The sequence below is a fragment of the Ovis canadensis genome, chromosome 4, assembly GCF_042477335.2.
Source record: "Ovis canadensis isolate MfBH-ARS-UI-01 breed Bighorn chromosome 4, ARS-UI_OviCan_v2, whole genome shotgun sequence".
In the NCBI taxonomy this organism is placed as follows: Eukaryota; Metazoa; Chordata; class Mammalia; order Artiodactyla; family Bovidae; genus Ovis; species Ovis canadensis.
Window position 1 is genome coordinate 97,332,620 of NC_091248.1, and position 25,258 is coordinate 97,357,877.

Here is a 25,258-nt window from a genome sequence, read left to right on the forward strand (position 1 = left end):
AGTCTTGACCTCTCTCCTGAACTCCAGCTTCTTTGATCTGTGTCCTTAGCTGTCTGATAGCATCTCAAACTTAATGCCTGCAAAACTGGGCTCCCCAGCTCTTCCCTAAGCCTTCTCTCATAGTCTCTCATCCCAGCAAACGCTCACCTTTTGAGTTGCTCAGTCTAAACACTTGACTCCTCATCCTTGACTCCTCTCTTTCACACTTTTCACCCAGTCCCTCAGCTAGTCTATCTTTGCTCAAATTCTAAAAGAAATCTAAAATCCTGCTATTTTGTACCACCTGCTCTGCTACACCACCCTAATGTCTTGTCTGAGTTACTGCAGAGCCTTTCAACTGTCCCTTTGTTCCTCCCTTGCTTTACTGTAACCTCTTCTTTGCACAACCATCTGGTTGTTTCTGTTAAAATGTGCATCAGATCATGGCTTTCCTGTGTTCTGGATGATCCAGGGCATTTTTATCTCATTGAGAAAGAAAGCCAAAGTCCTTAAAAAAGCCCCAAAGCCCCATATGACTGGTCTTCTACTTCTACGGTCTCTTTCCTCTTTCCCTGACTCACTCCTATCCCAATACACTGTATCCTGTGGTACCTCCTGGCTTTTGCCCTACAGCATCATCCTTCTAGAGAGTCCTTCTCACTTGTCTGCAGGGTTTACTCTTTTATCAAAATGAAACAAAAAAATAAAAGAGTTGCAAGAGAACTTTGGGAGGTGTTGTGAATGTCTCTTCCTTTGACTGTGGTGATGGTGTCAAGAATGTTTGCATATGTCTAAACTCATCAAATGGTATACATCAATTAGGTCCAGTTCTCTGTATATCAACTATACTTCAGTAATGTTGTTACAAAACAACATTAGACATTATTCACATATCACATTCTCATGGGAGGCCTTGTCAGCACCCCCTTCTTGTTTTATTTTTTTTCCCCATTTCATGTTCCACTATCTAATTATATATTTAAAAGACCATCTCCATTCTCTCCAACCACAACTAAAACTCTCTTAAGGCAGCAGTTTATTTTGTCTGTATCTTCTCTTGCAGTTTGGTGTCTAGAGGGTGCCTGGCACACCCTAGGCCCACATTAAACATTTGTTAAATGCTGAATGAGTGGGACTGTCAATTTCATTTTCTTGGGTTGAGAAATAATTTATTAAAAATATCAAAGAAGCAGAGTAGGATTAGCTAATTCTAAATTCCACATTTTAAGATTATTTGAAATAATGTGCAATTCAAAAAAATGTCTCTTTGAATAAGTCTTGACTTTGATCATAGGAAGGCCCAATATTTAAAAGTGACATCAAAGAACATTTATTTTATTGAATTTATTTTAGTTTGTACATGGCTTCCCTAGTGGTTCAGTGGTAAGAATCCACATGCCAAGGAGACGTGGGTTTGATCCCTGGGTCAGGAAGATCCCCTGAAGAAGGAGATGGCAACCCACTTCAATATTCTTGCCTGGGAAATCCCATGGACAGAGGAGCCTGGCGAGCTACAGTTCATGAGGTAGCAAATCGTTGGACCTGACTTAAGAGAATGAGCATGCAGGCATAGCTTATTACCAATGTTGTGATAGTTTCAGGTAGACAGCAAAGGGACTCAGGCACATGTATACATGTATCCATTCTCTCTCAAATTCCCCTTCCATCTAGACTGCCATATAACATTGAGCAGAGTTCCATGTGCTATATAGTAGGACTTTGCTGCTTATCCATATCAAATATAACAGTGTGTACATGTCGATCTCCAACTCCCTAACTATCCCTTCTCTCCATCCTTCCCTCCTGGCAACCATAAGTTTCTTCTCAAAGTCTGTAAGTCTGTTTCTGTTTTGTAAATAAGTTCATTTGTATCATTTCTTTTTAGATTTCTCATATAAGGGATGGCATATGATATTTCTCCGAGAAGGCCCAAGTTTTCTTTTGGGGTTTAAGTGAAGACTCATACACATGGTGAGGTGCCTGGGGCATAAACTGATTTTGGAGTGGAAGAATTGGGTGTGGGACTTCGTTTTGAGAGCGAGTGCAACTATTCCAGAGTTCTGAGAGCCTTATCAGCATCAGCAGCACTTACTCCGTTTACCTTGCAGCTTCTCATACTGAGATAATAGCATGTCCTCCTGTGCTGTGTGCTTAGTCGTGTCCAACTTTTTGTGACTTATGAACTGTAGCCAGCCAGGCTCTTCTGTCCATGGAATTCTCCAGGCAGGAATACTGGAGTGGGATGCCATGTCTTCCTCCAGGGAATCTTCTCAACCCAGGGATAGAACCCAGGTCTCCTGCTTTGTAGGTGGATTCTTTACCATCTGAGCCACCAGGGAAGCCTGGATAACAGCATAGGTAATAATAATAGGTAATAATACATAATAATGGGAGGGCGATTATCTCAGGCTCCTTAGGCCACTAGCTGAGGGAAAACAAACCCAGGTGCAGGTCTGGTTCATCCACTCAGGGCATCACACAGGACACCCTTGGGATCTGGCAACCCTGAGGTTTGACACCAAGGATATGTAGGTGGGGTTGGCAAAAAGCAGGGAGGTTCAAGATAAAATACTCTGGGAATTAACCAGTTAAAGTTTCTGCTTTTCCCAGAGCCTGTATTCACAGGTGTATATGGTAAGCCTCTACAAAGGAGTTATATACGACATAGTGCCTCGCACACACATTGGAATACAAACCCTTGTGTTTCTGCAGCTCACTGCAGGGAATTCATGAACACAGTAGTGTGCCTTTACTATTTATATGTGTTACATTTTCTTTCATCTGTCTTCTGGCCTCTAACACTAGGAAGAGAAAGACTTAAACATTAAGTAGAAATGTCTCATAATGAAATGTTTCCTCCAAAATGAGAAGAAAGTCTAGGAGGGTATTTTATTTATGCAGAATTGGAGCAGTGCTCTGTTGAGAATCTGCAAGAGGGTGTGAGCAACAAAAGTCACCTGAATCTTTTCAAGGTTCCCACTAGGCAAGCTTTTTGCATAATTTTTTTTTTTTTGGTCACTCAGGGGCCAGACTTACATTGCATGTTTTCTTGGTCCCTTGTGCTTCCCTTTCCTTATTTATTCAAAAGTTTGGTGGTTTGGCTGTAAATATAAAACATATCTTCCCTTATTGATTTTGATTATTCCTTTATCCCTTAAAGAATGAGTCTGGGAATATACATATTGACATTACACAGTATTTGCACCTTTTGTAAGAAGAGTTCTGGATCATGATTTCTTAACTTGTAGGCTATTAAGTTATCTTTAAAAAAATTTTTTTTTAATTTATTTAGATGTACCCGGTTTTAGTTGCAGCATGCAGAATAGTTCCCTGACCCTCTGTGTTGGGAGCACAGAGTCTTAGCCACTGGACCACCAGGAAAGTCTCTAAGTTATCTTTTTAAGATTTCAGCATGTACCAACTGTTCACTGAATGGAAGTTAAGACAGTATACCTCCCACAGCTACAATTTTTTGTAGCCACTGCTACAATTAGGAGAAGATAGCCTACTCTTGATGTATATTATATTGAGAAACAACTTAGAAATTGGCTTGCGAATGGAGCTGTCACCCATTCCTTCTTTGAGGCTTACAAACCCTGTTCTCTGAAGAGTGGTGCTGGAGGGGAAAGCAGAGGCCACATGTGGTGAAGAGGATCTGGTCATGTTTCTGTGGGAACCAGAAACCACTAGAGTCAGCCCTGGCCTGGGGCCCAGAATGGACATTTCTGTCTCCTGTCATGGATAGTGATCTGGAGACCACTTGACCAGCTAGAATGAGCCGTGGACATCAGCACAGCCTCTGCTGGGTGTTTCCTAGTCTTTCTCTCTGTCCCTGGGTGGCTTGCAGTTGCAGCTCTCAAAGTGTGTGGTCCAGGGACTTTGACTGAACCAAAGATTTTTTTGAGTGGTTTTGTGAGACCAATATTATTTTCAAAATAACACTAGGATTGTATTTTTGCTTTTGTTTTTATCACTGTTGTACTTTCACAGGTGTACAGTGGAGCTTTCCAGAGACTAGTATCTCAACAGATTGAATGCCAAAGTAGACGTGAGAACCCACCTGTCTTCTAGTATGGCAAACTGTAAAGAAATTTGTAAACATAGTATTTAAAAGGCTATAAAATGTCATGAAATATATTATTTATATTGATGTATAGTAGATTTATTATTATTTTAAATAGCTTCATAAATATTTAAAATATTTTTCCAGTTAAAATTCAAATTGGGTAAATCATTAGTAAGAGGTAACTTTCATAAACTCAAGATGTTTGTGAACATTTTAAGTATGCCCAGATATTGTGGGTATTTTTATTTGCTAAATCTGGCAACCCTAACTTCTCATCCCTTGTTTCTTGGGGAGGGCTTGTTTTAGCAGATATTCTTTGACTGTGTGGAGAGGGCAGAAAAGCCACTGTCTCTTCTTGTTTATTTACTGACTGCCAGTTTAGCAGGCAGTGAAACCAGTTTTAATGAGTATAGGCACACTGAGTTATTCTTTTGAAAATTTTTTAAAAAAATTATTTTCTTCTTATTTTTTACTGAGATAAATGTCCTTTTTTCTACATCTTCTCCAACACTTGCAATTTTTTGGCTTTTTGTTAGTAGCCATTCCAAAGGGTGGACTTTCCAGGTGGTGCTAGTGGTAAAGAACCTGCCTGCCAATTCAGGAGATGTAAGAGTTGTGGGTTTGATCCCTGGGTTTGGAAGATCCCCTGGAGGAGGGCATGGCAACCCACTCCAATATTCTTGCCTGGAGAATCTCATGGACAGAGGAGCTTGGTGGGCTATAGTCCATAGGTTTGCACAGAGTCGGACATGACTGAGTGACTTAGCATGTACACATTCTAAAGAGTGTGAGGTAATATCTCCTTGTGGGTTTGATTTGCATTCTCCTGGCCACCTGATGTGAAGGGCTGACTCATGTGAAAAGACCCTGATGCTGGAAAAGATTGAAGGTGGGAGAAGAATGGGACGACAGAGGATGAGATGGTTGGATGGCATCACTGACTCAATGGACGTGAGGTTGGCTAAACTCTGGGCATTGATGATGGACAGGGAGGCGTGGTGTGCTGCAGTCCATGTGGTTGCAAAGAGTTAGACATGACTAGTGACTGAACTGAACTGAATAATTCTCAATGAGTTATTCTTAATGTCTTTTTGACTTTGCAATGATGGGTGTGATTTTCTCTGGGAAAGAATTGAGGGCATCACCTATAAAAATGCAGGTTTCTCTGGTTCTACATGGCAGTATCAGCAACTGAGCTCAGCCCAATCTCTGCTTTTTATTACTGGATACCGTGTAGTTGTGTTTCTTGTAATTCACAACAGAATCCACATAGCTGGCACAGTTACTATGACCGTTTCCAATGTTAAGCCTTGGAGTTTGCCAAGAGAGGGCTATAGGGCCAGTTCTAAGAGGTTTCAGTGGTATTACTCAATTAATTGACTGATTCATTACTTCTCCTTCTTCCCGTTTCTCTCCTTTTCCTTCATCTCTCCCTTGTCCTTTATCTCTCTATCCCTGTATGTCTCTTTCTTTTTTCCTCTATTTGTTCATCAAGTGTTTATTGCATTCTGCAGTGTATGAGTCACTGTGCTAAATTCTTGTTTTCAGGACAAAAGCACAAAAATGATATTCCTGCTTTCAGGGACCTTGGTCAGTGTCCCAGAATTCTGTGCATTTGACTTGTGCTCATCAAGCTCACAAGGGAATGAGGCATATAGGCCAGAATGTCAGTGGGTTAGTTTACAGTGGAGGACTGTCCTTTCCAGTGGATTCCATGCTTAGTATCTGCATATGGAAGAGAGAGGTCTAGTAGGAAAACCTGTAACTAATGGGCTGGGACTGCGGTCATAGTGGAAGTCAGCAGCCCAGGAATGAGATGATTCATCTCCACACAGTTTGGAAGCCTTGAAATTTGGAAATTCATCTATCATGGGGCTCTTTCCTCTCCTTCTTTTTGATTTGTTTTTAAATGAGACTTTGGAGGTCATTTGTTTAATAGCATTTGTAAAGTTATAATATTTTGTGTTGGAAGCAGTATACATGTGCATGCATGCTCCAGTTGTGTCCGACTCTTTGCAGCTGCATGGACTGTAGCCTTCTAGTCTCCTCTGTCCATGGGATTTTCCAGGTAAGAATACTGGAATGGGTTGCCATTTCCTCCCCCAGGGGATCCTCCCACTGCAAGGATCGAACCCACTTCTCCAGTGTCTCCTGCATTGGCAGGCAGATTCTTTACTACTGAGCCACCTGGGGAGCAGTATCAGTTCAGTTCAGTTCAGTCGCTCAGTCGTGTCTGACTCTTTGCGACCCCATGAATCGCAGCACACCAGGCCTCCCTGTCCATCACCAGCTCCCGGAGTTCACTCAGACTCACGCCCATCGAGTCAGTAATGCCATCCAGCCATCTCATCCTCTGTCATCCCCTTCTCCTCCTGCCCCCAATCCCTCCCAGCATCAGAGTCTTTTCCAGTGAGTCAACTCTTCACATGAGGTGGCCAAAGTACTAGAGTTTCAGCTTCAGCATCATTTCTTCCAAAGAAATCCCAGGGCTGGTCTCCTTCAGAATGGACTGGTTGGATCTCCTTGCAGTCCAAGTATACTTTTGCTTATTTCTTCTATATAAAAATCTTATTTCCAAATTTTCTCACACTCTGTTAAAGATGAGAATGTGATGGTAAGACTAAAAGAGAATGAGATGGTAAGCCAAAGTCCCATGCAGATCTTCTTCAAGAAATGATGACTGCCAGTTACTGAGAGTATATTATGTGTGAACCCTCTGTGTCATTTCATTTGGTTCCTGAAAGCAGACCTATCGGGTAGAGTTTATCATTTCTATTTTATAAGTTGGGTTTATAAACGGAGTCCAGAAAGGGTGTCTTGCCATAGATCGCACAGCTGTTAACATGGCAGAATCCAGATTCTGTCTCCAAGTCCGTGTTTGTATGCACGTGCTGTGTTATGCCACTCACTTTCCCTGTGCTAGACCCAGGAAAGAGTTAAGCGGAGATTCTCTCTCTCTCTCTCTCAGACATGAGGCTGGGGTTTCTGCCTGATCCTTAAACCTTTTCTTTAGAAACAGACATGGAAAAGAACAACAAGCAACCCTCTATGCCCCATCCCTTTGCCTTTTCTCTGTGTACTCTCACTTGATAAATAAGACAAGATTGGCATTGTCTGGGCATCTAATTCTCATAACCAGATGATTTCCTGGAAGGTCCCAGATGGTTCATTCTAGGTATCCTCAGGTGGATAAGTATGGAAACAAGAAAAAATAATGAAGATAGAACACCAACACATTATAAGAAAATTGCCATAATTTAATATCTGAAGATATCAAATCAAACATTTGAAGGGCTGTCATGTGGAGAATGGATTAGTTCTGCCCTAAAGCAATGAACCAGGAGAACCAATAAAGAAAAATTACAAGTATGAGTTGTGGAGCTCAGTGTTAGGAAGTTTTTTATTCTATTTCACTCCTGCCTTCCTTCCCCATTCCTTCCCCTAAACTTTTCAAAAGTGATATGGGCTCCTGGGGAAGGTTTTGAGTTCTTGAGCATTGGGAGGCCACTTGGAAGGCTTTCTGTGACAGTGTTTTAGTTGCTGGTTTTGAACTGTGATCTTATACAGTGCCACATCTCAAGGTGTTTAGAAATTCCAGTGGTAGTCAGGACCAGAGGCTTATAAAGTGTTTATCAGTGGACAGGTTTCCTTGTAAAAGTCATTTAGGGAAGAGGCGTAAAAACTACAGCACTGGCTGGAGGAGGTTCCCCATGGCCCTGTCAGGCTTGGAGAGGCCAGGCAGGGGAGGCACCTCCACTCTCTGGCTCTTATTCCAGGTGAATGTCACATAAGAACAGCGGGAGGGTGGGTAGCAGAGGCTGGCAGTGGGTTAGGGAGTGCCAGGCAAGGTGGAGAGAGCATCACGCTGCCTTTTGATGGCTTCCTTTCGAATCCTGGCTGTGACACATCGTGTTCACTCTCCATTTTGTACATGTATAAACACTATGAAATTGACATTTAATCACAAAATATTCATGACTATATTTTCCAGGTTAAAAAAATAAAATTGTTGCAGAGGAGACTAAACACTTTTTGTTCTCTATCCCCAGTGCCTGATGTAGGTTCCACACAGAGTAGGGCCTAGAGCACATTTGTTCATAGAGGAAGGATGCAATGGGACAGTTGGGATCTGGATTTACTTGCCCTATTCATTCCTTGTGAAGTGTTTAATAATGCCTCTTTTATTTAGATAATAGTTATGAGTGCCAATTATAGAAATATAGACAGCCTAGAAGACATAAAAATTCCCCCATAGACCTATAGCAGGCATAAGGATAATGTTGGTCATTATCACTGCTCTCATTCTTTTATTTGTCCCATTTATATATATATATATGTGTGTGTGTATATATATATATATATATTTGTAGTAAGTGGATGGTTTGTTACAGTTTTAGTGACTGGTTTGTTACAGTTTTCAGGCCAGCTATTTCTTTGTTATAAGTGGCATTGGCTTCTGATTTTTTTTTTTGTGTCCTCTGAGGCATTTTATTTGTATGTATTACATCCCTAGAAAAAGAATCCAAGGATTTTCCCTCCTGTATGTTTTTGTCTTGCTTCTTCATGGTCCATGATGCCAGCTGAGGTTGTCAGTGCAATGAAACCAAACTGACGGGATGGGAGCAGGTTATTCTGCCGTTTTTCTAGATCTTTGAGTTGTACATCAAATCTGGGGCTGATCACTCCACGCTTATTTAGCCTGCCTGTGAGGTTCACAACAATTTTCCCAGCCCTGTGATCATCAATGATTTCAAATTCGCCAATGTAACCATGCTTCATCATCACTGTTAGAAACCTGACGATGACTTCGGAGCACGGCCTAATAAGGACCTGGCATTTGCCTCTCTTCTCGGCATTGTTGATACTCTTGAGAGCATCAGCCAGGACATTCATGCGCACCATTATGGCGGCACGGAAAGATGGCGGAAAGATGGCTTCTGATTGTGATTCTCCTTTTGGTTTCCTAAATCTTGTAATGAGAGGAATTCTAAGGAGAGAGCAATAATTGGCTGGAGTTCTAGTCTTCAGTGTTGTTAGGAATGTTCGCTTGTGTGTTGAGGATCCTGCTGTCTGAGTGGACCTCACCAGGAGCTGATGGGGCCAAAGTCTCCAGTTGTGACTTTGATAGATTATCTGCTGAGTTGTCCTCCATAGTGATTCTGGAAACCCACAATGGAGATAGCAAGGTCCTGCTTCGTCTCTGTTGTCTTGCATAGGTGAAGTCAGGGAAAATAAGATTATATGTGATAAAGTTGATATCACTAACTAACAATGGGAGGTGAGGATGGTTCAGTCATGTTGCTAGAATTGTTAGCTGGTTACCTAGGAAAGACAAAAAGTACTTTTCAGATCTTTGTCTTGCACTGTTTGTCAAAATCCACCCCAGAGGCAGCATGGTATGTTTGAGCACCAAGAACCTAGAGCCAGCCTTGTATGCTCGTCCTGTGTGCTCAGTCATGTCCGACTCTTTGCCACCCCATGGACTATAGCCCATCAGGCTCATCTGTCCACCAAATTTTTTAGGCAAGAATACTGGAGTGGGTTGCCACCAGTGGGTTTCCTACTCCACTGGTTCAAATCCTGGCTCTGCCACTTCCTGGTTTGCTCAAATTCCCTCCCTTCTGTATGTCTGTCTTCTCACCTGTAAAATTGGAATGGTAGTAAAGGCTGTTTAGGACAGTTGTGAGAATTAAATGAGCTTTTGCATTATTTACTGTTTAGAATTATAGTTTAGAATGTTTAAATTTTACTTTGTGTATCTACCACAAATTAGGTTCCATGTAATTGTTCACTATGATGGTGATGATGTTTACTATTATATTTGTGATTATTCTTATTACCTACTACTACTATTATGCTTTACATATTTTTAATTAAAAAAAAAAAACCATGGGGAGGGAGGTGGGAGGGGGGTTCATGTTTGGGAATGCATGTAAGAATTAAAGATTTTAAAATGTAAAAAATAAAAAACTAAAAATAAAAATAATAAAAAATATAAAAAAAATAAAAAAAAAAATAAAAAAAAAAAAAAAAAAAAAAACCATGAAATAGCCAGGAGGAAATAGCAATGGATATTTATCTGATTTTAAGATCAGAAAAGATTCCCTAAGCCTGCAGTCAGTATAAAAAATAAAAAAACACTGATAGATTCAGCTACATAAGCATTAACATCTGTATTGGCTAGGTCAACCAAGTAAAGCATAAATATCTACAATATTAAAAAGTAAATAAAAACACAGAATAAATAGTTGCAACATGTCTGACAGATGAAGAGATGATAACCTTCCAACACAATTTAGCAGGATACCAAAACTCATGCCTTGGATTTATGTTCTGTTATATATGGTTGCCATTAGCCCATGCTCAAAATTATGGATGCACACTTCTGTGAGTGTACATATGTGTGTATACATGTATGTATTTCTTTCCTGCTTGTTTCATAAATGATTTATCAGCTTACAGTAATGCAAAATAGCAAATATTAGAAATAAGAGAAAAAAAAAAAGTAGAAACACTTGAGGAGGACTGAGGAGGAGTCACAGTGCAGTTTCAGCATTCACTGTCCATAAGCCTGAATCTACCTACTTACTTAAGGGCCTTGCAAGTCATTTTGATAACTGAGAACAGAGGAAAAAATTATCTTCAGGGTCTTCAAGAGAGGGTACTTACTGGTTATATATTGATTAGCAATGTATAAAAAGATTGATCAGCAATCTTTTTTAAAATTAAATTAAAAAAAAATTTTGACTCTGCCAAGTTTGGGATCTTAGTTCCCCAACCAGGGATCAAACCTGTGGCTCCTGCATTGGAAGCTCAGAGTCTTAACCACTGGACTGCCAGGAAAGTCCCAATGATCACTAGTCTTAAGACCAGTACTTGTCAATGCTACTATTACTAATGATAATGGTGCATTTCATTCTCTTGGTATAGGCTGATGGCACCACACTAAAGCAGATCACAAGAAAGCAATTTCTTGGAGTTGAGAATGGTAGCGTTGTGATGCCATGCAAGGGCCTCCCTATCCTCAAATGCCCTTTCTGGGGCAGATGCTGACCCTCCTCTGCTCTCTGCATTGGAAGAGCCGGACCCTGAAGCTCCATTTCCCAGGCTGTCAGTTGGCTTCTGGCTGGTGTTGGCCATTGGGACTTTTTGTCTCTCTGTTTTAGGAAAATTGCTTCCATCTCTATTTCCCTGGCTCTGTCTGGAGCGTGGAGGATGGAGGGTGAAGGGAGAGACTAGGGTAGTCCTCTCTCTTCCACCTCACCTGGGCTGATTCCTTTAGCTGCAGCTGTGTGTCCTTCCTGGGTCCAGCTTCCATGAGCTGGCCAACGATGGTGCCAGCTTCTGTCAGCTGACCTTGGCCCTGGGGTCTCTCCAGTTCTGGTGTGGGAGTAGCTTTCCCTGTTGCTAGTCTTTGGAACTCTCACGTGTCCCTTTGACTTCTCAGCTCCTCCATCCCCTGGATGGGAAATAAGTGGTTTCTGATTTCTGATTCATACAGACATCGGGTCTCAGCTGACCTGGCTGGATTCTGGACGATGATATATTGTCTCACGAATTAGCATCATAGGGACTTCCTTGGTGGTCCAGTGGTTAAGAGTCTGTTTTTCCGTAGTAATGGAGGCAGGTTTGATACCTGGTCAGGGAACTGAGATCCTACATGCTGTGTGACACAGCCAAAAATAAAATAAAAAATTACCTGAAGCTTGAAGACTGGCCTCACCAGCTAGTCTCCATGGCTAATGTGGAATCCATGGAATACATTACTTATTATAAGATCTTCTTGGTAAAGTTACTCCTGTGAGTATGTTTTCTCCACCAAAGGGCTGCTTTGGATTGAATTGAACATTGCCCCTGGCCCAAAGTCTGGGACCTCCAATTTCCAGCATTCATTAGGGCAATTTCCAGGCAGGCTGCTGTGTTAGAATCTACTTGGACATCCACTTGCATTGGGCACAGTGTTATGTAGAATGTGTGCTGTCATGGAGAATTACCATTTAGATGGAAGAAATGTGCTTCATTTGTTTCTGTAATTTATTTCCAAGAAACCTGGGCCCTTACACGTAGAGCATAATTGGGACTTTCCATTTCTCTGTTTTAGGGAAATTGCTTCCATCTCTATATTAATGAAAAAGAACAAAGTAAGAACAACTCAAAAGACTTACACATGCAGCTTTCCTGTCACCTTTGGTGCTGTGGTCCCCACTCAGATGGGTACTCATAACCAGCCTCTCACAACAGTTATTCTGCCGGTACCTCCCCACCTCTGTGCCTGGTTGGCTTTTATTCCCAAGCCTTTCTGGATTCTGTGTGCATATGTGCTTAGTTGCTCAGTTGTGTCTGACTCTTTGCCACCCCATGTACTGTAGCCCTCCAGACTCCTCTGTCCACGGAATTTTCCAGGCAAGAATCCTGGAGCAGGTTGCAACCCAGGGATGGAACCCACATCTCTTGCATCTCCTGCATTGGCAGGCAGGTTTTCTACCACTGTGCCACCTGGGATGCCCCTTCTGGATTCTGACCTCTTTGCAAATTTCTTTTAAAAAAGAGTTTTTCCATATTCTCATATGTAATCAAATGGAATATGGAGTTTATTTATTAGAAATCTATTGGATGAAGTTCCTTGATGGTCCAGTGGCTAAGACTCCATGCAATTTATGCAGGGGTCCTGGGTTTGGTCCCTCATGCCACAAATAAAGATCACACATGCTATGACTAAAAAACATCCCACTTGATGTAATTAAGACTCAGTTCAGTTCAGTTCAGTTTAGTCGCTCAGTCGTGTCTGACTTTGCGACCCCATGAATTGCAGCACGCCAGGCCTCCCTGTCCATCACCAACTCCCAGAGTTCACCCAAACTCATGTCCATCGAGTCGGTAATTAAGACTCAGCACAGCCAAATAAATAAATAAATACCTTTTTAAAAGAAGAAATTTATTAGAAAGTGGAAGAAACTCTGTCCCTGCCACTGTTATTCTTTATGTTACTTGGACTCCCCCGACACTTCTCCCCGCATTTCTGTTTGACTGTGCTTTGCACGAATGCAGGTACTTCTCTCAGGTGGTTCTGTTTTCATATGATGTGAACTGGTATTTGTTTTTTTTAGGACAAATGAACAAGCACAGAAATACAGTACTTACAGTATATGTTGATACAAATGCACATATAAACATAAGTTGTACTTGTGCTCAGTCGTGTCCTACTTTTTGTGATCCATTGGACAGTAGCCCACCTGGCTTCTCTCTCTGTGAGACTTCCCAGGGAGGAATACTGCAGTGGGCTGACATTTCCTCCTTCAGGGGCTCTTCCCAACCAGGAATCAAATCCGTGTCTCCTGTCCCATGCATTGCAGGCGGATTCTTTACCATTGAGCCATCTAGAAAGCGCCAAACATAGGCCACTTATAAGTAAATGTTAACTAGCATTAGAGATTGTTTCAGTGTATGGTGATTCAAAAGAAATTACTTTATCCGATTATAAAATGCATAATGTTGCATTGCATTTTATTTAGCAATTATGATGAGGGTATTTGTGCATAAAGTCTGTGCTGGGTTTTAGGCTTAGGTGCCATAAATTATTTTTCAGTGATCATATTATGCAGATTATATTTATCAGCCAAAATAGATGAGGGTTGGATTATTAAATTATATAGCCATTTTAATTTTAAGAAAAATATTATTCCAATTATATAAAAGAGTCATTTCAGTAGAAAAAGAAGAAATATCCCAAATGCTCATAGTGGTTTTTGCTGGTTGTTGAGATTATAAGATATTTTTGTTTTCTTTTGACTTTCCGTGTTTTCTGTAATAGAGCATTTATAGCTAAATAAGATTTATTCCTAATTATTTTGGGATTATTTTTATTGTTTTCAAATAATGATTCATTAAAAAAAATGTATTATTTCTCTCCTCAAGGTGTTTTAAAATCTCAGGTCATGGATTCATGTAAATCTTTTGTCCTGCTGCTAAGTCGCTTCAGTCATGTCCAACTCTGTGCGACCCCATAGACGGCAGCCCGCCAGGCTCCCCTGTCCCTGGGATTCTCCAGGCAAGAACACTGGAGTGGGTTGCCATTTCCTTCTCCAGTGCATGAAAGTGCAAAGTGAAAGTGAAGTCGCTCAGTCGTGTCTGACTCTTAGCTACCTCATGGACTGCAGCCTACCAGGCTCCTCCGTCCATGGGATTTTCCAGGCAAGAGTACTGGAGTGGGTTGCCATTGCCTTCTCCGTAAATCTTTTGTCCAGCAGATACTTAATGAGTGCCTCTAAGAGAGACTGTGCACCTCACTGCATAAGAAGCTCAGGCCCTGGGAATCAGATTCCTGGATTCAAATCTCATCTGTGTTACCATTTGGTCCTGTGATTTTGAGGAAGTTCCTTAACTCCTTTACTTTTACAGAGCCTTCTGGGAAAATATGGTATGGATACTTATGGAATACCGTGAAATGAAGTTATTTGATCATAATGTTCTTATTACTGGTGTTGGCCTACTGATTTCTCAAATAGGATTTGAGAATAAATGATTGAAACAAATTAAGGAAACAGGATTGAATTAGAAAGGCTTTCCCCTAAAGATCTGTTGCTTCTTCTGGGGCATTTCTGTATGCAGTTAACAAGCTGCCCCTGAATGAACCCATTCATCCATTTAGTCACTTACAACTCATTCATTCATTCATCATTCATATATGCAATGCATTTATATCATCAGTCATTCAGGCCTTCAGTTCAGTCCCTCAGTCGTGTCCAACTCTTTGCAACCCCATATACTGCAGCACGCCAGGCTTCCCTGTCCATCACCAACTCCCAGAGCTTGCTCAAACTCATGTCCATCAAGTCGGTGATGCCATCCAGCCATCTCATCCTCTGTTGTCCCCTTCTTTTCCTGCCTTCAGTCTTTCCCAGCATCAGGGTCTTTTCCAGTGAATCAGTTCTTTGCATCAGGTGGCCAAAGTATTGGCGCTTCAGCTTCAACATCAGTCCTTCCAATGAATATTCAGCACTGATTTCCTTTGGGAATGACTGGTTTGATCTCCTTGCAGTCCAAGGGACTCTCAAGAGTCTTTTCCAACACCACAGTTTAAAAGCATCAATTCATCTGCACTCAGCTTTCTTTATAGTCTAACTCTTACATCCATACACGACTACTGGAAAAACCATAGGTTTAACTAGATGGACCTTTGCTGGCAAAGTAATGTCTCTGCTTTTTAATATGCTGTCTAGATTGGTCATAGCTTTTCTTCCAAGGAGCAAGCGTCATTTAATTTCATGGCTGAAGTCACCATCTGCAGTGATTTTGGAGCCCAATAATATAAAGTCTGTCACTGTTTCCATTGTTTCCCCATCTATTTGCCATGATGTGATGGGACTGGATGCCATGATTTTCGTGAGTGTTAAGTTTTAAGCCAGCTTTTTCATGCTCCTCTTTAACGCTCATCAAGAGTCTCTTTAGTTCTTCTTGGCTTTCTGTCATAAGGGTAGTGTCATCTACATATCTGAGGTTATTGATATTTCTCCCAGCAGTCTTGATCCCAGCTTGTAAATCATCCAGCCTGGCATTTTGCATGATGTACTCTGCATATAAGTTAAGTAAACAGGGTGACAATATACAGCCTTGATATACTCCTTTCCCAATTTAGAACCAATCCGCTGTTCCATGTCTGGTTTTATTTATTGCTTCTTGACCTGCATACATATTTCTCAGGAGGTAGGTAAGGTGGTCTAGTATTCCCATCTCTTGAAGAATTTTCCACAGTTTGTTGTGATCCACACAGTCAAAGGCTTTATTGTAGTCAATAAAGCAGAAGTAGATTTTTCTTTTTTTTAGAATTCTCTTGCTTTTTCGATGATCCAGTGGATGTTGACAATTTGATCCCTGGTTCTTCTGCCTTTTCTAAATTCAGCTTGAATAATCCTTAGTGAGCATCTAATAAATAAATGATAAGTGTGAAAAATCTCTTTCTAATGCCTTCTCCTTAGAAAATATGATTTAATTCAAATAGGAAAACATGAAATACTTAACAATTAACTTCCCAACTGGGTATAAATGTAGTTGACTTCAAGGGACCACTATGGAATTCAGATATTGGTGGTGATGCTTTGTAGGAAGAACTTAGACAAGCCTTCAAGGAAGATGCCTTTGAGACTAATCATGGCTTTAAATTCTGTTTCAAGGGAATCTTTTTCCCTTAAAAAAAGGTGAAGAGTTAAGTGTGAAGACACACCCCTTACATTGTTTTTTCTTTGTTCGTTTTGCTGCTGTATTCTTGAAGTAGCAAATTACAAATAAAAGATGCATTTGTTTTTTTCTCACCTTTCTCTTACCCCCTCAGCTCTGCTTTCTCTCCATGCCCCTCTTCCCACCTTCCCCTCCTCTTCTAGTTTCTGTAATCAAATCATGGTTCCTTTGAATGTTTTCTTACAAGCCAATGTTTCTGCAGAAGTCTAGGCTGTGAGTTTTAATACCTCTTCATGTTTTTGAGAATCCGTACCTTTGCGTTAATTCTGTCACGTTCATGATGTGGGAGGCTTTTAAGTGTTTCTTCAGTTTCCCTTTCTTCTCTTCTGCTTTGTCAGTAGGTGATAATAAATATTTATGAACTAGCAATTCCATCTTGATGCTGTCACAGCACTGTAAATGACATCAATTTGAGCCATGTTTTAAAATTAATTGATTTAATGAGAAAAGGAAGCTGCAGAGCAGTTAGCATGTCCTCACCCTGTCAGACAGCTGCCTGATGCTGCCAGGGAGTGATGGCTTTCTCTTCTGAATATCACGGTTTGTTTGAAAGAATTGAAATTGTCAGTGGATTTTGCTTAGGATTGGACAGGATGTATTTTTCCTTCTTTACTGGAAGCAAGTTGCCCCTTGCTTGCCTTCCTAACTTCTTCATTTTTCTCTTCTAGTCTTTTCCATCCATCGTAAGATTTGCTTCTTTTCTTCCCACCTCTGTTTCCACCCATCTAAATTCCTCGTTTTATTTTGTACTTGGCTCTTCAGCTGAAGTCCCATCTCTTCTGGAAAGCCTTCTAAGTCAGCTCAGGCTCCTGTAACAAAATACCATGGACTGAGGAGTTTAAGCAACAGCTCCCTCTCAGTTCTGGAGGCTGGACATGCAAGGGCAAGTTGCAGGCAGATTTGCTGTCTGGTGAGGGCTCTCTCCTAGCTTATAGGCAGCAGCCTTCTCTCCATACGCTTACATGGCCTTTCCTCCAGCAGGTGCATATAGAGAGAGACAGAGTAACAGTCTCTCTCTCCCCGTATAAGGGTACTAATCCCATCAGGGGCCTCTCCTCTCATAATCTCATCTAAATCTAATCACCTCCCAAAGGCTTCTCCATAAAATACCATTATTTTGAGGGTAAGGGCTTCAACATATGCATTTTAGGGAAGATGGACGTTCGGGAAGATTCCCTGGAGGAGGGCATGGCAACCAGCTCCAGTATTCTTGCCTAGAGAATCCAATGGACAGAGGAACCTGGTGGATTATAGTCCATAGGGTCATAAAGAGTCCAACACAACTGAAGTGACATAGCATGTACTGAAAAATATGTACAACCTAGAAGCTGAGAATTATGTTTTATTTGGTGGACAAAACTGAGGGCTTAAGCCTGAGATACAGCCTTTCAGATAGTGCTGAGGAAATGCTCGCAAGAGGTGAGGGAGGACCCAGGATATGTCAGAGTTTTTGTAACAAAGAAACTTCAACAAAGGTAGTTGAAGCATCAAAAGATTACTGTTAAATAAAGAAAATGAATTTAGCAGTTTTCTGTGTATGGGAAAATGCAGGCATCTGGACTCATGAAAATCATTCTTTTGATATGCACCTCAGCTACCTAGGGCCAGTATCCTGTGCTTTCTCAGCCTGAGTCCCCTCAGGGTGCCTCACTGGGATGGCTGTAGTGGCTGAGGGCTTGGCCGCAGGCAGCTGGTTTGTCCCCTTGCTGATTTGCCTCAGGCCGCCATCTGGTGTGGCTGTAGCGGCTTAATGGCTGCAACACCTTTGTTTACTGATATGGCGGGCAGCATTTTTCATTTACACGTTCAGAGCCCCTTGAGCTAGAGGACTTCTGCCTGCCTTCTTCCTTTAGGGTTACTTGTGTGCCAGTCACTTGTCTCAGGAAGTTTATCTCATGTCCTCTGCTTCTTTGTAAACATGGTTAGCTCAGGAATCCTGCATTTTGCCTCTTCTCTGTTGCAGTGCCTAACACTATGCTTGGCTCAGGCTTGGCACTCAGTATTACTTGACAGAGTCTGTGCTGATCACAACTTATGTGCTGGCCCCTCCCTGGGATGGAAGGACAACACTTTCCAGAGGGTGAGACAGACCCTACTGTCCAGCTTCATGAGGGGAACCAAGTGTTGGTCATTTAACTTGATTGTTGGTAATTACTATACAAGCCCACATCAAAGCTGAATGAGAACTTACTGTTCATTGTTCAGCACCTATTTCCATATGGTAAAGATGACTGCAGGAAAGCTTAAATGACTTGCCTACTTACGATTTGACATAGAAATAACCATGCACCTGCCCTGTGAGCCTTATGAGTGGACATAAAATAAAGCAAGACCTTGTTAAGAAGTCTGGCCAGCCACCTGTCCATATGCATAGATGCCACGGATGTCAGAGGTGGAAAGAACGTGTGGTCTCTTGACTTGAAATCATCTAACAAGCTCAGCATCATGAAGTGATAGGTTATTAAAAGCATAGATCTCGGTTTCTGGTACTAGCACTATCATTTTTTAGCTATGTGACATTGGGCCATTTATTCCCTACCTACAAGCCTCTATTGTCAACTGTAAATTGGGGCCAGTAATGCTACCTTCCTTACAGAATTTTCATGAGGGTTAAGTGAAATAAAGCATGTAGCATAAACTTTCTTTGGATGAAGTTGTTGTGATCAGACATTCCCACTTGTGAGAGGAACAAGGTGGAACTTCCCTTAGTTCCTATTTAATGTGACCCAGGGCTCCAGCTTGGCATCTGAGCCAGTTATCAGTTGGTCCACTAAGCATCCCTGGGATCCCTGCTCCCCATTCCAATGGGAAACCCAGTGCAGCTGAAACCACAGTCTGGCTTTCTTCCAGGATATTCTGTAGAAGCCACTGTCTTCCCTTCCCCAGCCAGAAAATTAGATTTGCATCTCTTTGTCCTTCACCTATATTCACCTTGCATGGGGGAGCTGTAAATTCAGTAGGCTTTGGACTGCTCTGTCATTTTCTGTTGTCATAGTCAAGAGAGGAGCTGAGGAAATATGGTCAGGTACCTAATTGAGATTTCAGCAGTACGCCTGCTAGGTTTGCCCATGGGCCAGGTGACAAAATGCTGGCAGCTGGCAAGCTGCATATCCCATGCCCATGAGGAACTTGAGTAGGATAGAAAGCACATGAATTATACCTTTTGACAACATGAACATGTAATGGGCAGGTCCTCTGTGACTTCAAGTTTTCATTAAATGAACTGTTCTTGGATTCTGAAATCCACGTGCTTTCCTTCCATCTCACTGTTTCCTGGTTGGTGTGTGGCTGCCAGGATAAATTAAGTGGAGTGACTACAAATGGAAGAAAGCAAAATAAGCTACTTAACACAGAAGTCTGTTCATCACGTAGGTGCCAGTTACAAAACAATGGACATTGTAATTTTCTGTCATCCTTTCCTCCCAGATTGAACTACCGGGGTCACTGGAGCCGCATGTGACTGTTGAGTGTCACAGGATTAACACTCACCACTCACTAGTGGCTTTTTAAGGCAACTTTCTTGAGATGTGAAAATTGTTACATAACATGTGGTTCAGCATCTCTTAACCTACAAACATTCCTTTAAAAGAAAATGCTTTACGTCTTTCTCACCCAGATACTTGCTAACCAGCCTCCCACCTCCTTCATGGCATTGTGCCTTTCTTTCCACCCCAAGAGCTAAAAATAGCTTTAATCAGAGTGTTTAGAATGGTTTTTCAGATTTAAAGGCAAGTTTGGCAACGCAGAACATATTTTAGGTCCAGAGAAGTTTCAGTTCTCTGAATAAGCCAAGATGCAGATTTAAAATGAAGACCTAATTTCAAGACTATATCTGTCTTTTGAGTCCTGATCAATGGTTTTTGGCTAGGTGTGCCCTGGCATTTATTACTTTTTGATAGTGCAAAGCCTCTGGTAACATATGACAGGCCAAACTATCAATGCCTATACCTGTCTGCTCACTGCCCTTGAGCTGAGTGTTGTGGAAGCCTTTCTCTGGGCCGTTTGTCAAGAGTGTTCGTTTGGATGGACTTTCTCTAGGATCTGTGCTTAGAAAGGTTTCAAGAAATACATTATTTGCTTCAGCAGTTAAGTCACTAATGAGCATTCTGAATGTCCCCAGGCAACCTAGTAGTCACCATGTCTTGCAGATTTGACCTCTTAAATGTTTCATGAATCTCTTTTCTCCGATTAAATAACAAAAATTTAACCAAGTAAATTTAAAGATCAAGTTGGCTTTATTGCATGATTCATGAATCGGATGGCATCCCATCTAACAAATAGAAAGGAGCTCTCCTGAGCTATAAAAAAGGAGAGGTTTTAAAGATTGAAAGAGGGCAGAAAAAGTAAGTTATTAGCAAAGTATGCATTATTTAAGGAAGGGCATTCTCCTAAGGTGGGCTGAAGTGTTCTTTACTTCTGGGGTGGATTACTTCAATAATGCTGACCAGTTGAGATTACAGTCTTGTGGCTTGTTGAAGCTGCATTTAGTTTAGGTGTAAGTCTTGGTTTGCTGTCGTAGGGCTTAGCACAAGTAACTCAGTGTTGGGCCTGTTGTCTCAATTTCCCTTTTTGATCAGCCTCTCAGCCTAACTGAGGGATGTGGTCAAAATTTAAGGCATTAGCACCACTCTCAGATACTGCTCTATAGTTCTTGCAGTTTCTGTTTACCTTACCTTTTGTGTGATATTCGTAGATCATGACTTTATCGCTTAGTTCAGTTCAGTCGCTCAGTTGTGTCCGACTCTTTGCAACCCCATGGACTGCAGCACACCAGGCTTCCCTATTCATCACCAACTCCTGGACCTTGCTCAAACTCATGTCCATCGAGTCAGTGATGCCATCCAACCATCTCATCCTCTGTTGTTCCCTCTCCTTCTGCCTTCAATCTTTCCCTGTCTTCAGTCTTTCTTTCCAATGAATCCGTGCTTTGCATTAAGTCACCAAAGTATTGGAGCTTCAATGCTTATTGAAAAGATTATTGTTTAATAATGTATTATTGTTTAATAATAATAATAAAGAGATTATTGCTTAATCTCTGTGATATTCATGGGCCATGATTTCAGGTGCACAGTTTTGAAGTTGGCCATTCTCTTTGTTCCTTTTCTGATGTTCCAGTCTCAGGCAGATGATTTGCTTGATGGTTAGTGGCCACAAACCTCCATTTAAAAATTTTGCGAGAATATCATGCCCCAGGAATACAGTTATAATGACTGTTATAAACTGTTGTAAACAGGATAATTCCCAGTATCTGGAGTACACTTCAGACACTTCAGACACAGAAAAAATCAAGGGAGGTATCCTATTATCAAGAACAGTTTTAGCCAGAGAGCCTTAAGAATTTTTGTCAGGAAGCTATTTCTTGAACAGTAGATTATGCAGTACTTTCAAGAGTTAATGAGAGGTTCTTGATTGTATTCTCATTTACATTCACTCCTACCCAGGGAAGTGTGTCCATCAATGATATAAATCCAGGGAAATCAACCAGTGAGGTGTCTTTGTTTGTGCTAGGGGCACAGTTAGATAAGTTAAGAGGCATTGCTGGGCTCTGTGACAACCATGTAGGCATTCATGAGCCCAAGGAGGATGATAACCATCACAAAGACAAACCTTGTTGAGGCACAAACCATTTCCTTTAAGACTGTACTACTCATGGTGCTTGTTCAGGCCAGCATTCAGTTAATTTTCTCCCAGTTTGATATAAAGAGCTGTTCTGATTACCATGCAAAGATGGGTCCTGTTGGGGAGATCTTTTAGTGAAAAAAGGCAGATCTTCTGTAGATAGTCAGGGGAGCCTAAGGGTGCAAGTATACTGAGACATTCATAGGTATTTGTAGCTATTTGTCACATGCGCTATAATCGGAGAAAGGCAAGAGTAATGCACGAGATGTTCTGGCTGTAAAAGTTAAACTCTGTAAGAGACTTCTAAGGGGGAAGGGTCAATCATAATTTTCAGTAACATTGGGAACCTAAGAGAAATTGGTCATGGGGCAAACCAGGGGGTCTTTAGTATCATGAACAGATCAAAGGTTTTTGATGACAAATCCAGTGTCTGAAAGATTAGCAATGGCCTGGGAAATATGAATGATGGTAATTATATTTACCAGGCCATGCCAGAGTAAAGGCAAGAAAGAGAAGATAAAAGGGTTTCAGGTTTAGCTAAAGTATGAAGTCTTGGGAGGAAGCAGTCTACCTTTATGTTGGCCTCTTCCTTCCTCTTCCATTGGACTTGGAGTTCTTCAGCATCAGGACCAGATGTTAGGTGGAGCCTTCTTCAGCTGGGAGATGTGTATCTAAAGTTCAAGTCTTTAAAGTTTGCCTACCATCTGGGTAGTGAAGAAGACCTGGTTCTTTCTCTTCCAAGGAGATTCAAGCGCATCTTTGTTCTTGTGTGTGGACAAAGTCGCTTCAGTCGTGTCCAGCTCTTTGAGACCACATGGTATGTAGCCTGCCAGGCTCCTCTGTCCATGGGATTCTCCAGGCAAGAATACTGGAGTGGGTAGCCGTGCCCTCTTGCAGAGGAATCTTCCCGAACCCACAGCTCTTACGTCTCCTGTATTGGCAGGTGGGTTCTTTACCACTAGCACCACTAGTGATTCCAAATCAGAAGGCTGGGAGAAAATTGAAAACGTTCACTTGGAAAGTTGCAGCCAGATACTTGAGGAAGCTGGAAGCATTCAGGATGTAGTCCAGTTTAAAGGTATATTCAAAACTTTAAAAACAATGAATAGAATTAGACTCTAATGTAGACAAAGGTGCAAATATATTTTTTCTGTCTACAATTATACCCATTTTTTTAAAAAGGATAATCACAGTGAAACTAATTTGTTTGCATTATACTCGGTCCGATTATTTATATAAATATAGCAAGAATAGTGGTTGACCTTATGAGGTCTTTTTAAGACTGCTTTGCTGGAACACAGGAAATTATTTTAATAAAACTTTTTATTTTCTAGGCAGATCATTTAAAAGGGAATGAAAAATCTCTATTTACAGTTTCTCATTAACAGCAGACCAACAATCCAAGAAAAGTTGTTTTGTCATTGGATGAAAGAAAAGTAAGGTTTAGTTTTACATAAGTACATTACTGCCTTTAAAGCTTAATTTTATAACCCTTGTAATAAATTTATTTGATTTTAGCAAGCTTAACTACACAACATAAGAATCTATCTTTTCCCAACTTTTAATTTAAATTCTCTTTTTTTCCCTCCATTCCAAAATAACTAATGTAGAACAAAATAACTTTCATTTCCCATAAAAAAAGTATATGCATTCTTCATAACATCTCTTGCAGAAAACATATATTGTACTTTTCACTTTTACAGAGGTTTCCCCCTATTGTTTGTAGTAGCTTTAATTCAGTTCAGTTCAGTCGCTCAGTCGTGTCCAACTCTTTTCGACCTCATGACTCGTAGCACACCAGGTCTCCCTGTCCATCACCAACTCCCGGAGTTCACTCAGACTCACGTCCATCGAGTCAGTGACGCCATCCAGTCATCTCATCCTCTGTCGTCCCCTTCTCCTCCTGCCTACAATCCCTCCCAGCATCAAAGTCTTTTCCAATGAGTCAACTCATCACATGAGGTGGCAAAGTACCAGAGTTTCAGCTTCAGCATCATTCCTTCCAAAGAAATCCCAGGGCTGATCTCCTTCAGAATGGACTGGTTAGATCTCCTTGCAGTTCAAGGCACTCTCAAGAGTCTTCTCCAATACCATAGTTCAAAAGCATCAATTCTTTGGTGCTCAGCTTTCTTCACAGTCCAACTCTCACATCCATACATGACCACTGGAAAGACCATAGCCTTGACTAGATGGACCTTTGTTGGCAAAGTAATATCTCTGCTTTTCAACATGCTATCTAGGTTGGTCATAACTTTTCTTCCAAGGAGTAAGTGTCTTTTAATTTCATGGCTGCAGTCACCATCTGCAGTGATTTTGGAGCCCAGAAAAATAAAGTCTGGCACTGTTTCCACTGTTTCCCCATATATTTCCCATGAAGTGATGGGACTGGATGCCATGATCTTTGTTTTCTGAATGTTGAGCTTTAAGCCAACTTTTTCACTGTCCACTTTCACTTTCATCAAGAGGTTTTTTAGTTCCTCTTCACTTTCTGCCATAAGGATGGTGTCATCTGCATATCTGAGGTTATTGATATTTCTCCCGGCAATCTTGATTCCAGCTTGTGCTTCTTCCAGCCCAGCGTTTCTCATGATGTACTCTGCATAGAAGTTAAATAAGCAGGGTGACAATATACAGCCTTGACGTACTCCTTTTCCTATTTGGAACCAGTCTGTTGTTCCATGTCCAGTTCTAACTGTTGCTTCCTGACCTGCATACAGGTTTCTCAAGAGGCAGGTCAGGTGGTCTGGTATTCCCATCTCTTTCAGAATTTTCCACAGTGTATTGTGATCCTCACAGTCAAAGGTTTTGGCATAGTCAATAAAGCAGAAATAGATGTTTTTCTGGAACTCTCTTGCTTTTTCCATGATCCAGCAGATGTTGGTAATTTGATCTCTGGTTCCTCTGCCTTTTCTAAAACCAGCTTGAACATCAGGAAGTTCACGGTTCACGTATTGCTGAGGTCTGGCTTGGAGAATTTTGAGCATTACTTTACTAGCATGTGAGATGAGTGCAATTGTGCGGTAGTCTGAGCATTCTTTGGCATTGCCTTTCTTTGGGATTGGAATGAAAACTGACCTTTTCCAGTCCTGTGGCCACTGCTGAGTTTTCCAAATTTGCTGGCATATTGAGTGCAGCACTTTCACAGCATCATCTTTCAGGATTTGAAACAGCTCCACTGGAATTCCATCACCTCCACTAGCTTTGTTTGTAGTGATGCTTTCTAAGGCCCACTTGACTTTACATTCCAGGATGTCTGGCTCTAGATTATGATCACATCATCATGATTATCTGGGTCGTGAAGATCTTTTTTGTACAGTTCTTCCATGTATTCTTGTCACTTCTTCTTAATATCTTCTGCTT

General features: G+C 41.3%; 2 protein-coding genes across 3 annotated transcripts in view; one reads left to right on the forward strand and one right to left on the reverse strand.

The window, feature by feature from the left end:
• Positions 1 to 25,258, forward strand: part of AMPH (amphiphysin) — a 214,624-nt gene that overhangs the window by 55,889 nt on the left and 133,477 nt on the right. The gene's annotated exons all lie outside the window — the stretch shown is intronic.
• LOC138439718 (small ribosomal subunit protein uS8-like) lies at positions 8,512 to 8,974 on the reverse strand. The gene has a single exon (XM_069588820.1). The coding sequence runs from the start codon at positions 8,945 to 8,947 to the stop codon at positions 8,555 to 8,557; it is 393 nt and encodes a 130-aa protein (XP_069444921.1). The 5' UTR covers positions 8,948 to 8,974; the 3' UTR covers positions 8,512 to 8,554.

Coding starts and splice junctions, on each gene's coding strand:
- LOC138439718 (XM_069588820.1), bottom strand. CDS start 8,947: ATGGTGCGCATGAATGTCCTGGCTGATGCTCTCAAGAGTATCAACAAT.